This window comes from Petaurus breviceps, unplaced genomic scaffold, assembly GCF_028583685.1.
Source record: "Petaurus breviceps papuanus isolate PSGF00001 unplaced genomic scaffold, PetGlider_PUasm1.0 287, whole genome shotgun sequence".
Classification (NCBI taxonomy): Eukaryota; Metazoa; Chordata; class Mammalia; order Diprotodontia; family Petauridae; genus Petaurus; species Petaurus breviceps.
The window spans coordinates 2,185,847-2,198,719 of record NW_027186029.1 but is presented as its reverse complement, the minus strand read 5'-3'; the positions used below and the strand labels follow the sequence as shown (position 1 = coordinate 2,198,719).

The 12,873-nt window shown below is 42.6% G+C and overlaps 1 protein-coding gene across 1 annotated transcript in view; it reads left to right on the top strand.

Annotated features, from left to right (window-relative positions):
* Positions 1 to 4,627, top strand: part of LOC138167710 (zinc finger protein 850-like) — a 49,776-nt gene extending 45,149 nt beyond the window's left edge. Inside the window, exon 5 of the mRNA XM_069096686.1 lies at positions 2,442 to 4,627. Coding sequence (XP_068952787.1) covers positions 2,442 to 4,184 — 1,743 coding nt within the window. The 3' untranslated portion in view covers positions 4,185 to 4,627. The remainder of the gene's footprint in view (positions 1 to 2,441) is intronic.
* Positions 4,628 to 12,873: the final 8,246 nt, after the last annotated feature.

The following is a 12,873-nucleotide window of genomic DNA, read 5'->3' as shown; positions in this document are numbered from 1 at the left end:
TGGAGGTTTCCCCGAGCTTCCTTAGATACTTGAGCTCCTTCTTTCACAATATCTGCCATATATTTTTTTTCTTTGAGGTCAATAGATCTTGGTAGTGACACATCTAACACTTTTGTGACTTGCTTAAGGGGAGATTAGTGGATCCTGTCTTTACTTTGCCTCTGGTTTTAATGAATATCAGCAGTTGTTTTTTTTTTTTTATGATATCTCAAAATAGTGTCCAGGCCTTTTTTACCCCAGTGGTTTTTCAGGGACTCCACTGCTTTTTTAAATTCTTTCTCTTTGACCTGTTTTCTAGGTCTTTTTTTGTTTTTCTGTTTGTTTTTATATATCAGCTTACATTTTTTATTTTTTTAGTGTTGTAATTTTTTTTCTATTTCTTACTATCTTATGGAGTCATTGATTTATGTATGTTTGGGCTATTCTTGTTTTTAGGAAGTCATTTACTTTGGCAGAGTTACTATTTTTCTAAGCTATTTATTCTCCTGATTCATTTCATCAGGACTTTTATTACTATCTATGACTTAATTTCTAGATATTCATGTAGCCCATTTCATCTTCTCTGAGCCATTTAGTCTCATTTGGTCATGAACACTTAAGTAGTCAGGGTATTTCCAGGATTGCTGTTCTGATTTACTTAGTACATGACCTATTCGGATAATGGATTCATTGTGCCATATGGTACAAGAGCTTCATCCAAACGTAATTTCTGCTAGATGACTTTTTCCAGTTTTCCTGGCATTTTTCCCAAATTATCTTCCCAGCAATGCAGATCATAATGAACTTATTCCTGCCCACTGTGTGAGAACCCATGGTCTGTGTTCACCACCAGGAGCTGGTGCTGAATATGCCGTGTGTAGTCCTTGCTTTCTGCCACCATCACGAGTGGACCAAGGTAGTCCTGTCATACTCCCTCCTGCCATGTGATTAACCTATGACAGAATGTCTGGATGAAAGCCTTCACTCACATTCTTCAGAATTCTTCTAGGTTGCATGGCCTCTGTATTGGTCTTTGTATGATATGCATCTTCAGTTCCTCTGAGGCAGTGATGATCCACATTTCCCTGCCAGGTAGCAATATCAACAGAATGCTTATGTTTTTTAAAGGGCCTTTGTTTTCATGGGCAGCTTCATTGTTTCCCAGAGGCCATCCATATTGTTCACCTTTTCAACTGGGGGCCCAGCTCACTGTTTGTACTGTCACTGAGATACGTCCTTCTGGATAAGCTCTTTAAGACAGCATCCAGATGTGTGTCAGATCTGGCGGCATGCCTTTTTTGTTCATCCGCTTGGTCTTCCTCTTGTGGATGGACAAGTCTGACTTCTCTGAGTGATTTTAAATCTCTTTCACAAGGCTTGATACAGTCATCACAATATGACTTCCAGAGTCCTTAAAATAACTAGCTGTGAGCATACCGAGATATACATAGGGCTCATAATTAGGACTTGAAAATAATTTTGGCAGAAAAGAAGGAAGACCAAAATAATTAGGAGTAAGAATAAATTTTTGTGGATAGTATATGACAATACTTCCTCAAATGATTTACAGATTTGATGTTATGTAAATTACCTATTTATGTAGATATGAATAAAACAATTACAGATGCCATTTGGAAGAACAGAAGATCAAAAGAAATAATAAAGATTTTAATAAATGGAGTCTAGCATTATCAGATCTCAGAATTATATTGTAAAGAGATAATTATCGAAATGGTCAACTAGTGTTTAAAATAAAATAGTGAAGTCCAGTAAGTAAAGGGGCCTAAAAAAGTAAGACCCAGACCTCAATGTGTCGATAAATTAAAGAACACAAACTCCTAGGGTAGGGACTTCTTGTTTTAGAGGCAATATTGGGAAAAACAGATAGTTTGATACAGAATATTTAGAAAGTAATTTCTCTTAAGGGAGAACATGCAAGGCAGGTCTGTGTGTATGTATGCAAGAGTAACACAGCACTGTTACATTTCTTTTCTCATTCAGATTGGGAAGCCACTCATGAAACTCAAGAGTTTGCTCTAAACCTGGGGATCGCAGAGGAAGAAAGAGGCATGGGAGAGGTTCTCCATTCTTCTGCCTTGGGAGAAGCCTGGGAACATGGTGATACAGCATTAGAAAGGGAGCAGAACAATGAGGGAGAGCATTTTTGGAATGTGAGACCAGCTCAAAAGAAAGGCGCAGATAAGCCAAGAAGCTTCAGTCTGGGGCACGTCTCCTTTGTGCGGCAGAGATCATCGTTAGGAATGAGCCTCCTTAAACGGGATGCAAAAAGAAAACACTTCAGACTTTCTGCAGACCGAAGAAAACAGAACAGAATGTATTCAAAGAAGATCTTTTCCAAATATAATGACTATGGAAAATTCTTTAAACATCATTCAGACTTTACTGAAAATCATAGGCTGCATGATGAAGAAAAACGTTATCAATGTAATGAATGTGGGAAGGCCTTCAGCCAGAGGGCCAGTCTTATTCAACATCATAGAATTCACACTGGAGAGAAACCTTTTGAATGTAATGTGTGTGGGAAGGCTTTCCGCCAGAGCACTGGACTTAATCAACACCAGACAGTTCATACCGGAGAGAAACGTTATGAGTGTAACGAATGTGGAAAGGCCTTCCGCCTGAGAAAACAGCTGATTCAGCATTATAGAATTCATACTGGAGAAAAACCTTATGAGTGTAATGAATGTGGGAAAGCCTTCCGCCAGAGCTCACAACTTACTCAACATCAGACAATTCATACTGGAGAAAAACCTTATGAGTGTACTGAATGTGGAAAGGCCTTCCGTCTGAGAACATTACTTATTCAACATCATAAAATTCATACTGGAAAGAAACCTTATAGATGTAATGAGTGTGGGAAGGCCTTCCGCCTCAGTTCACAGCTTATTCAACATCAGACAGTTCATAATGGAAAGGAACCTTATGGATGTAATGTATGTGGAAAAGCCTTTCATCAGAGAGCTCAACTTAATCAACACCAGACCATCCATTTTGGGGAGAAGCCTTATGAATGTAATGAATGTGGGAAGACCTTTCGCAATAGTACATGCCTTATTCAACATCAGACAATTCATACTGGAGAGAAACCTTATGAATGTCGTGAGTGTGGGAAAGCCTTCAGATTAAGCTCTTATCTTACACGGCATCAGAGAATTCATACTGGAGAAAAGCCTTATAAATGTGATCAGTGTGGAAAGGCTTTCTGCCAGAGCTCACAGCTTACTCAACATCAAACAATTCATACTGGAGAGAAACCTTATGCATGTAATGAGTGTGGGAAGGCCTTTAGTCAAAAAACAGAACTTACCAGGCATCAGACAATTCATACTGGAGAGAAACCTTATGAATGTAATGAATGTGGGAAGGCTTTCCGCCGGAAAGCAGGACTTGTTGAGCACAAGATAATTCACACTGGAGAGAAAACTCATAGATGTAATGAGTGTGGAAAGGCCTTTCGCTGGAAGACAGGACTTACTATTCATCAGAAAATTCATAGTGGAGAAAAGCAATATGAATGTAATGAATGTGGCAGTGCCTTCCGCCTGAAAAGACAACTTACTCAACATCAAAGGCTTCATACTGGTGACAAACTTTGTGAATGTGATCAATGTGGGATGGTCTTTAGCCAGAGTAGAAACCTTATTCGACATCAGAGAATCCATAGTGGAGAAAAACCTTATGAATGTAATGAATGTGGGAAGGCCTTCCGTTTGAAGGCACGTCTTACTAAACATCTAACAGTTCATACTGGTGAGAAACATTTTGAATGTAGTGAATGTGGGAAGGCCTTCCGCCAGAAGACACATCTTACTGAACATCAGACAATTCACAGTGGTGAGAAACCCTTTGAATGTAATGAATGTGGGAAGGCCTTCCGCTTGAGAACACAGCTTATTCAACATCATAGAATTCATACTGGTGAAAAACCATTTGAGTGTAATGTATGTGGCAAGGCTTTCAGTCACAGGACAGAACGTAATCGGCATTATAGAATTCATACCGGAGAGAAACGTTATGAATGTAATGAATGCGGGAGGGCCTTCCGCTTGAGCACACACCTTACCCGGCATAAAAGAATTCATACTGGTGAGAAACCTTATGAATGTAATGAATGTGAGATGGCCTTCCGCTTGAAAGCACAACTTACTCATCATCAGAGAATTCATACTAGAGAGAACCTTTAAAGAGGTTATCATTTAAGAAAGGCTTTCTTCTGAAACAAACAATATTAATACAGAATTTTAAAAGCTTGTCTATATTATAAATATAGAATGTCTTTTAGCTAGACAACAACTTATGAAATAGTGGGAATTTCTTGCTGACAAGCCATACAAATATAAGGAAAGGAATGTAATTAAAGAATTGAACAAAAGGGAAATCCCATAGGTGAAGCAGATTATTTTCTGTTTTCCCACAGCAGTGGGACCTTATTCTTTCTCCTCAAAGCCTTCTTCAACTTCCTCCCCAAACCCCAGTACTTTGATTAATTTAGATTTTTAATTGACTTACACATTTACATCATGGAACTCAGCTTCATCTACAATTCAGGAAGTATGGATTCTTCACTTTCTGCCAAACTCCCTGCAAAGGTTTATTTAGAATAAAAAGGTCCATTTTCCATTGGAAATTGTTACTGTTGCAGTTGTTTCAGTCACATTCAACTCTTTGTGATCCCATTTGCTATTTTCTTGGCAAAGATACTGGAGTGGTATACCATTTCCTTCAGCTCAGTTTACAGATGAGGAAACTGAGGCAAACAGGGCTAAGTGACTTGCCCAGGTAACACATCTAATGTCTGCAGCCTGATTTGAACTCAGGTCTTCCCGACTTGAGGCCTGCAACACCTAGCTTTCCTCAGAATATTTTAAGAGTTTATAAAATTCAATCTGAAAATATTTTAAAATAATAAGCTGAAGCTCCATAACTTGATATGTTTACCCCCAGGTCAAACTTTGTTTCACAATAGTGCTACTGTGCCTTAACCTTGGAAAATTGGAGTTGGATCAGCATGTGGCAACATGGGCTCTTCATCTGCCAGTTTTGGGAGGGATGGGGATGTGTAGACACCTCCAAGTGGATCCTGTGTCAACAAAAAATCTATATACAATAACAATGCAGAGGGCACGGCTATCCCCAAGCCTTCTCACTGCTAGGGTCTTCCCACAAACGAACACTCACAGCTCACTGCCTGCTTCCTGTCTCTCCCTCAGCTCTAACTACTCTGACCAACTTCCTTCCAGCTCTGCTCCACCTATTCGGCAAGCTCCTCCCACCACAGACTCTTGTGACTCAAACAGGTCACATGGGCCTCTTAATGGATGGGAAAGACCTTCCCATTGAGAAAAATCAATTAACAATACACATGGTTATAGATAACGGTGTCTATGAAAAGTAAGGGTATTAGTGACTCCAGTCTGTGGCTGCAAGAGCCAAGCCAAAGAGAGCATTCTCAGGGTGATGTGGAACAGGTCTAGTACATCCAGTACTCCCTTGTTGAGACCAACAGCTCTAGAGACAGACCTGCTCAAGCCTTCACTCAACCAGAGAGTACCTTTGGGGTACTCTGGACTGGAGCATAACCTGTTACGCTTTGTGTGAACTCAGAAAAACAATCAGTCATAATTTCAGAGAAAGCAATAAATATAGACAAGATAAAATCAGATGGGGGGGGGGGTTGCATTATGCTTAAAAGGCAGCCGATAATGAATCAATATGAATGCCTAAAATATATTCACCTACTAACACTGAATCTAAATACTTAGAGGAAAAAGCAATCAAATTATAGGAGGAAACAGTACAACTATAAGTAGTGGGACTTTAATATATTCCTTCCAGAACTAGACAGATTAACCAAGATAAAAGACCTGAAGAGAAAAACTAGAGTTGACAGATTTCTGGTAATGGGAATAGAAATGCATTTACATATCCTCAGCTATATATGGCACCTTTGCCATGTATTGGGTCATTTTATCAAAAATCTTGCCCCTCCCCAAAATACAGAAAAGCAGAAATACTATACACACATTTACTGATCACAAGGTAAAAGTGACTATCACATAATAGGTGCTTAATAAATGCTCATTGACAAAATAGTCATTAACAGACCCTTAAAGAATTTAGAAGTAATGGGAGACAATTCAAAACTCTGACTCAGTAAAGAACAAATTATAGAAAATTTTATCAAAAAAAAAATACTAAGCTTATCAAAACTTAAGAAATGCAGCTAAATCAAGTTCTGAGGAGTAAATAATTTCATCATCAACAATTTGAATGTGTAGTTTTTAAAATGTCACTAGCAACAATTGAAAGTCCCAACTTAGTAATAAAGAAATTCTGAAAATTAAAGATTAATAAAAGTTGAAAGCAAAAAGACTATTGAGCTGATAAAACTAGGAACTATTTTTAAAAGAAAACTAATAAAATTAAACTGGTTTAAGAAAAGGGTGGAAAACCAAACTGGTCATATCAAAGTGATAAAGGGGAACTCAAAACCATTTTTAAAAATTAAGAGGGGCGGCCAGGTGGCCCAGCGAGTAAGAGCACCGGCTCCAGTGTTGGGACGACCTGGAGATCGAATCCCGGGCTCAGACACTCAGCACCACACCTAGAAATAACTGGCCGTGTAACCTTGAGCAAGATACTTAACCCCGATTGCTTAAAAAAAAAAATTTAAGAGAAAACGTCATACGTAATTATGTGCTAAGCAAAATGGAAACAAAGGAAACAGATGAATACTTACAAAAATATAAACTACCAAGTTTAACAAAAGAACAATTATTTAAATAACCTAGTATCAAAAAAAGAAATTGAACAATCCAAAAAGAACTAAAAAAAAAAAACAACAACAAACCAAGACCAAGTGAATTCTATCAACATTCAAAGAACAATTCCCATTAATGAAATAGTAATATTTGTCAAAGTTGCTTAGCACAATGCCTCGCATACAGGCACTTAATGCTTAATTCCTCCCCAATACTTACATAAACTATTTACAGAATCATCAGCATAAAGATGGTCATTAAATCTGTGAAAGCCCATAAGCCTACCAAGTGAAGTACTTCAGAGAGGAGAGGGCCAGGACAGAGCCCTGAGAGGCACCTATGTTAGAGGGCATGATCTGGAGGGGGATCCAGCAAAGGAGACAAAGGAGGAGAACCAGGAGAGAGTGGAGGTCCCAAAAACCAAGAGAGAAGAGAGTGATCAACAATGCCAAAGGGTGCAGAGAAGTCTGAGGGAATGAGGAAGGAGAAAAAAAACAGTGGATTTGGAGAGAGCAGTTTCAATGGAATGATAAGGCTGGAAGCCAAAGTGTCAGGGGTTAAGAAAAGGGTGAAAGGAGAGAAATCGAAGGTACCTGTTGTCAAAGGTCTTTTCAAGAAGTCTAGCCACCAAAGACAGAAGAACTGTAGCATGAGAGTAGGGATGGAAGGATTTAAGTGAGGGTGTTTTATGATGTGGGAGACACAGACATGTTTGTAAACAGTAGGAAATGAGCTAGGAGAGTGGGAGAGAGTGAGAATAAGTGAGAGATCAGGGATGACCAAGGGAACAACTTGGAGGAGAGGAGATGCCATAGGATCACTTGAACCAGTAGAGGCGCTAGCCTTGGTAAGGAGTAAGGTCACTTCCTTATGTAATACAGGGGCAAAGGAGTAGAAAGTAAGGATCAAGCAAGAGGGTTTTGAGAATGTGGGAGAGCCTGGGCATGTTTTTAGGCAGTATGGAATGATCACTGTCTCCATTTTATAGATGAGCAAACATTAAGTGACTTACTCAGGGGCACACAGCTGGTCAATGTCTGAAGCCACATATGGACTCAGGTCTTCCTGACTATTCTACTACCTAGTTGCCTTGAATATTTCAGTAGACAATGTACAAGATAAGTGAAAGAATAAGGAAGATAAAGGATGAAATCTACTGGAGAAGACAGGACAGAATAGAATCACATGTGTGGAAAATGATTGAAGTTGGTGAGGAGAAGGATCACCTCTTGGCGTAAGATAGATGAAGATGGAGAGAGTGGAAGAAGGGAGCTGGGAAATGTGTTTTGAGAAGAGGAAACTTGGTGAACAGCCTTAATTCTTTCAGTGAAATATGAGGCACCAATCTCACTGGACTCAATGGTGGGAGCCTCAAGAGGTGTGTGGAGGGTTGAAAAGCTTGGGGGGAAAGCAGTGTGGTGAGCAGCCTGAGTCAGTCAGGGAGGGGTGAGAAGGGTGCCTTGCTGCAGTAATGGCACAGTTCAGATGAATGCATTCAGTGTGGTTTCAGGATTTTTTCCACCTCTGTTTGGCAGGATGAGTAGGAGAAGGCAGGCTATGGATATTGGGAGATCTGGCAGGGCAGGATAAGCAGGGGGATGAAGGGCAAGGGATTCAGGAGAAGAGGAAGGTGTAGAATTGAACTGATTCACCGAGGGGTCCAGATAGAGGAGAGTGTAGTCAGTGCAGGAGAGATACTCTGGGAAAGGACTGGGGGGTAAAAGGGATAGAGGGGTCAGAGGTCATGATGAGAATGAAGAACAGTGTTAGGGTTTGCCAAACAGAGGGAAAGGTGGAACAATAGCATATGGTCTTATAAGGGAGTTCAGAGCTCATCAATGTGGAAGTGGTATATTTCTGGGTGTGCCATTTCCGTGCAGCGGATATAGGGTGGAGGAACAGATCATAGGAAATGTTTGTGTTGAGGAGCTGGGAGATAAAGGTGTTTGAGGGAATCTCACCATCTATGCTGAAATCCCATAATGGCAAGCACTGAGGGGAGGGAGGGATAAGGAGAGAGACTGTGTTTCTGTCCTCCCAAGCTACCCTGGGCTGGAAAAAAATTACTCATCGTGGCATTCCTACTCAGAATTCAGTATGACACTTTGGGAGAGTTGTTTAGAGTGTATTGGGAAAGCTAGACAAAAAATGCTCAGTTCACTTTGCCATCAAGGCTCTGCCACCCACCCACTCACCCTGGGGTTTGCAATAAGTAAAAAACACCCCCTGCCTTCATGCATCTTGCAAGCCTATAGGGGAGACACCATACCAAAAATCATGCCTTGTCTTATTGCTACAGTGAGCACTTCTCCATTACTTTTAATGTTTGCTCTGGATTTTAGATAGATATTGCATATATTAAGGAAAGTCTGTTTACACAGAAATGAGAGTGAGATGTTTCTAAAAGTCTTTAAAGCATTTATTGATATATTTGTAAAAAAAGTGGGGCAGATACCAATAGAGTTTTGTCAAAGTAACTTGCTGGTCATATCAAACACTTTTCCAAGAGCTCAAAAGGTTACTCTACACATGGATATCACCAGATGGTCAATAGGGATTGTCAATATAATCAGATTGATGATATACTTTGCAGCCAAAGGTTGGAGAAGCTCTACACAGTCAGTTAAAACAAGACCTGAAGCTGACTGTGGCTCAGATCCATGATCTGCTTCTTGCAAAATTCACTTAAGCTAAAGAAAGTAGGGGGACCATCAGACTATCTAGGTATGACTTAAGAAACATCCCTTATGAATATGAAATGGAGGTGATGAGTACATTTCAGAGATGAGATCTGCTAGATAAAGTACCCGAAGGCTATGGACATATGGACATAGGATATTTGGACTATGGACAGAAGTTGCCAATATTGTATAGGAGGCAGCAATGAAAAACATTCCAAAGGAAAAAAAAGGGTAAGAAAGCAAAATGGCTATCTGATGAGACTTTATAAGTAGCTGAGGAAAAAAGGAAAGCAAAGAGGGAAAGATATGCCAAACTGGATGCAGAATTCCAGAGCATAGCAAGAAGGAAATAAGGTTTTCTTAAATGAGCAATGCAAAGAAATAGAAGAAAATAAAATGGGAAAGGCAAGGTGTCTTCAAGAAAATTAGAGATATCAAGGGAAAGTTTCATGAAGAAATGGCATGATAAAGACAAGAATGGTAGGAACTTGGTAGAAACAGAAGAGACTAAGAAGAGGTGGCAAGAATACACAAAAGAACCATACAAGAAAGATCTTCTCACCAATAACCACAATGGTGTGGGCACCAATCTAGAGACAGACATCCTGGAGAATGAAGTCAAGTGAGCTTTAAGAAGCATTGCTAACAGTCTGGCCAGTGGAGGTGATGGAATTCCAGCTGAGCTATTTAAAATCCTAAAAGATGATTGTGTCCAAGTGTTGCATTCAGTATGTCAGCAAATTTGGAAAACTCACCAGAAAAGATCAGTTTGTCCCTGTCCTAAAGAAGGAATGTTCAGGGGCAAGCTAGGTGGTGCAGTGAGTAAGAGCGCTGGCCCTGGAGTTGGGAGAACCTGGGATCGGTTCCGGCCTCAGATACTTAACACCCACACAAAAAAACTGGCTGTGTAACCTTGGGCAAGTTACTCAAACCCAATTGCTTTAAAAAAAAAAAAAAGGAATGTTCAAATGACAGCATATTTGCAGTCATTTCATGCACCAGCAAGGTTATGCTTAAGATTCTATAAGCTAGGCTTCAGTAATATATGAACCTAGAATTATCAGAAGAGCAGATTAGCTTTCAAAGAGGTAAAGGGACTAAAGACCAAATTGCCAACATTGGCTGGATTATGGAGAAAGCATATGCAGATGATACCTCTGTGATGGGAAGAAAGTAAAGAATTAAGAAGCCTCTTGATAAGGGTAAAACAGGAGAGTGTATAAGCTGACCTGACACTTAATATCAAAAGTACTAAAATCTTGGCAACTGGTCCCATCACTTCCTGGCAAACAGAGGGAAAAGAAATGGAAGCAGTGGGAGATTCTATATTCTTGGGCTCAAAGGTCATTGCAAATTGAAACTACATCCATGAAATTAAAAGATGTTGCTCCTTGGAAGGAAAGTTATGACAAATCTGGTGAGCACACTAGAAAGCAAAGACATCACCTTGCCAACAAATGTCCATATAGTCAAAGTAAAATATGGCTGTGAGAGGTGGACTATAAGGAAAGCCAAACCCCAAGGAATTGATATTTTCAAATTGTGTTGCTGGAGAAGACATTTGAGAGTCCCATGGACAGCAAGGAGGTCAAATCGATCAACCCTTAATTCAGGTCATTCACTGAACGGTCAAATAGTAGGGGCGGCTAGGTGGCGCAGTGAGTAAGAGCACTGTGTCGGGATGACCTGGGGATGGAATACGGGCTCAGATACTTAGCACCACACCCAGAAATAACTGGCCATGTAACTTTGAGCAAGTTACTCAATCCCAATTGCTTAAAAAAAAAAGTCAAATAGTAAAGGTGAAGCTTAAATGCTTTGGCTACATGATGAGAAGATGGTAATCACTGGAAGAGACCCTGATGTTAGAAAGGTTTATGGCAAATGGAAAATGGGACCGAAGAGGATTGGATGGATAGATAGTATCATGGAGACAATGAATGTGAACTTGGACCAACTGGGAGAGATGGTGGAGGATAGGTGTGCTGTAGAGGGGGCTAGGTGGCACAGTGGGTAAAGCGCCGGGGCTGGAGTCAATTGCCCTCCAAAAAGGTTAGAAAAAAAAAAAAAAAGGTGTGCTGTGGTCCACGGGCTCATGAAGAATCAGCCTGAGTGACTGAACAGCGATCCCCCGCCTAAAGGCCAAGTGTGTGACCATTTACGCCTTCCCGGAGGCCTTCAGTACTTTTAAGGGGGGGTCTCTAGGTCTCACCAATGGCATTCTCTGAATTCTAGGAGCTTTCCAGCACTCCAGCTCATTTAACCCCTTCATAGTCAGATTGGATTTTACAAAAGCAGTATTTACCTCAAAAGCCTAACATGGAAACATCCCCCTCCACTGACAGCTCTGACACTGACACTCTCCTCCACGGGAGGAGAGCTCCTTTCCTGAACAGCACAGGCCACTGGGGTGCGCTGTTTTCTCAGGATCTTCCTGCGGACCCGGCTGCAAAGTCTGCACGGTCTGGGCACCCTGGGGAGCGCTGCCTGCGCCTAGGACGGACAAAACCCCAAGCCTGCTTCTCGGAGCTACGGGGTAAAGAGGGGAGGGGGAAATGCCACCCGCCCCCCACAGGGCGAAGCGGACTCTGGCTCCACCTGGCATCAAACGAGGGGTCGGGGCTGTCGTAGAATGACCTTCGAGCCAGGCCATCTAATTTGTAGGGAGAGTCACGCGGCCATAATTAGCCCGGGCCGCTCATTAACTCAGTATTCCAGTGATTAACCCAAGATGACTGAGCCGCCGGACAAGCCCCAGTGTCAGCCCGACTCCTGCCCCTGAGCCGTGTCCCGTCGGTGCCCCGTGCCCAAGCCGCCACGCGCTGTCCAGGCCAGCTCTGGGTGCGAGTCCTGCGCCCGCCTTCCCTGGGCGGCAGTGCCAGGAAGGCGGCCACAGCCTCGGGGGCATCTTCTCTCTCCGCGCCCGGCTTTAACCGTCTCCGCCTGGAGGAGGCCGGCACGCGGAGGCCTTGCCGGAGCCCTCGGCAGAGAGGAGCGAGGCCGGCTCCAGGGGCTGCTATGCCGCGGACCCCCGGCTAACGCTGACGTGACGGGCCTTCCAGCCGCGCAGCGGGCGCTTTCGCAGCATTCCCTCGGCCATCAGAGGGCCGGGGCCAGCCTTTGGGCCCTTCGTGGGGGTGGGGCACGGCCCCAAGCTCCGAGGTCTCACTGGGTCCACGTGCTCTGGGTCCGGGATCCAGGTCGGGATCCACCACCGGGGGGGGCAGGGCGAAGGGCCGACGCTGGGCATGCGCAGACATCGCGCGCGACCGGCGAACTACGCTTCCCAGCGGGCTCTGCGACTTCAAGCAGTTGCCATGGAGATGGAGCCGGCCGGTTACGTCAAGGGGCGTGCCCAACGTCTCTCGAGGATTGGTGGGGAGAGGGAGGCGGGGCCGGAGGGGGGGCGGGGCTCTTACGTCCCTACCGCT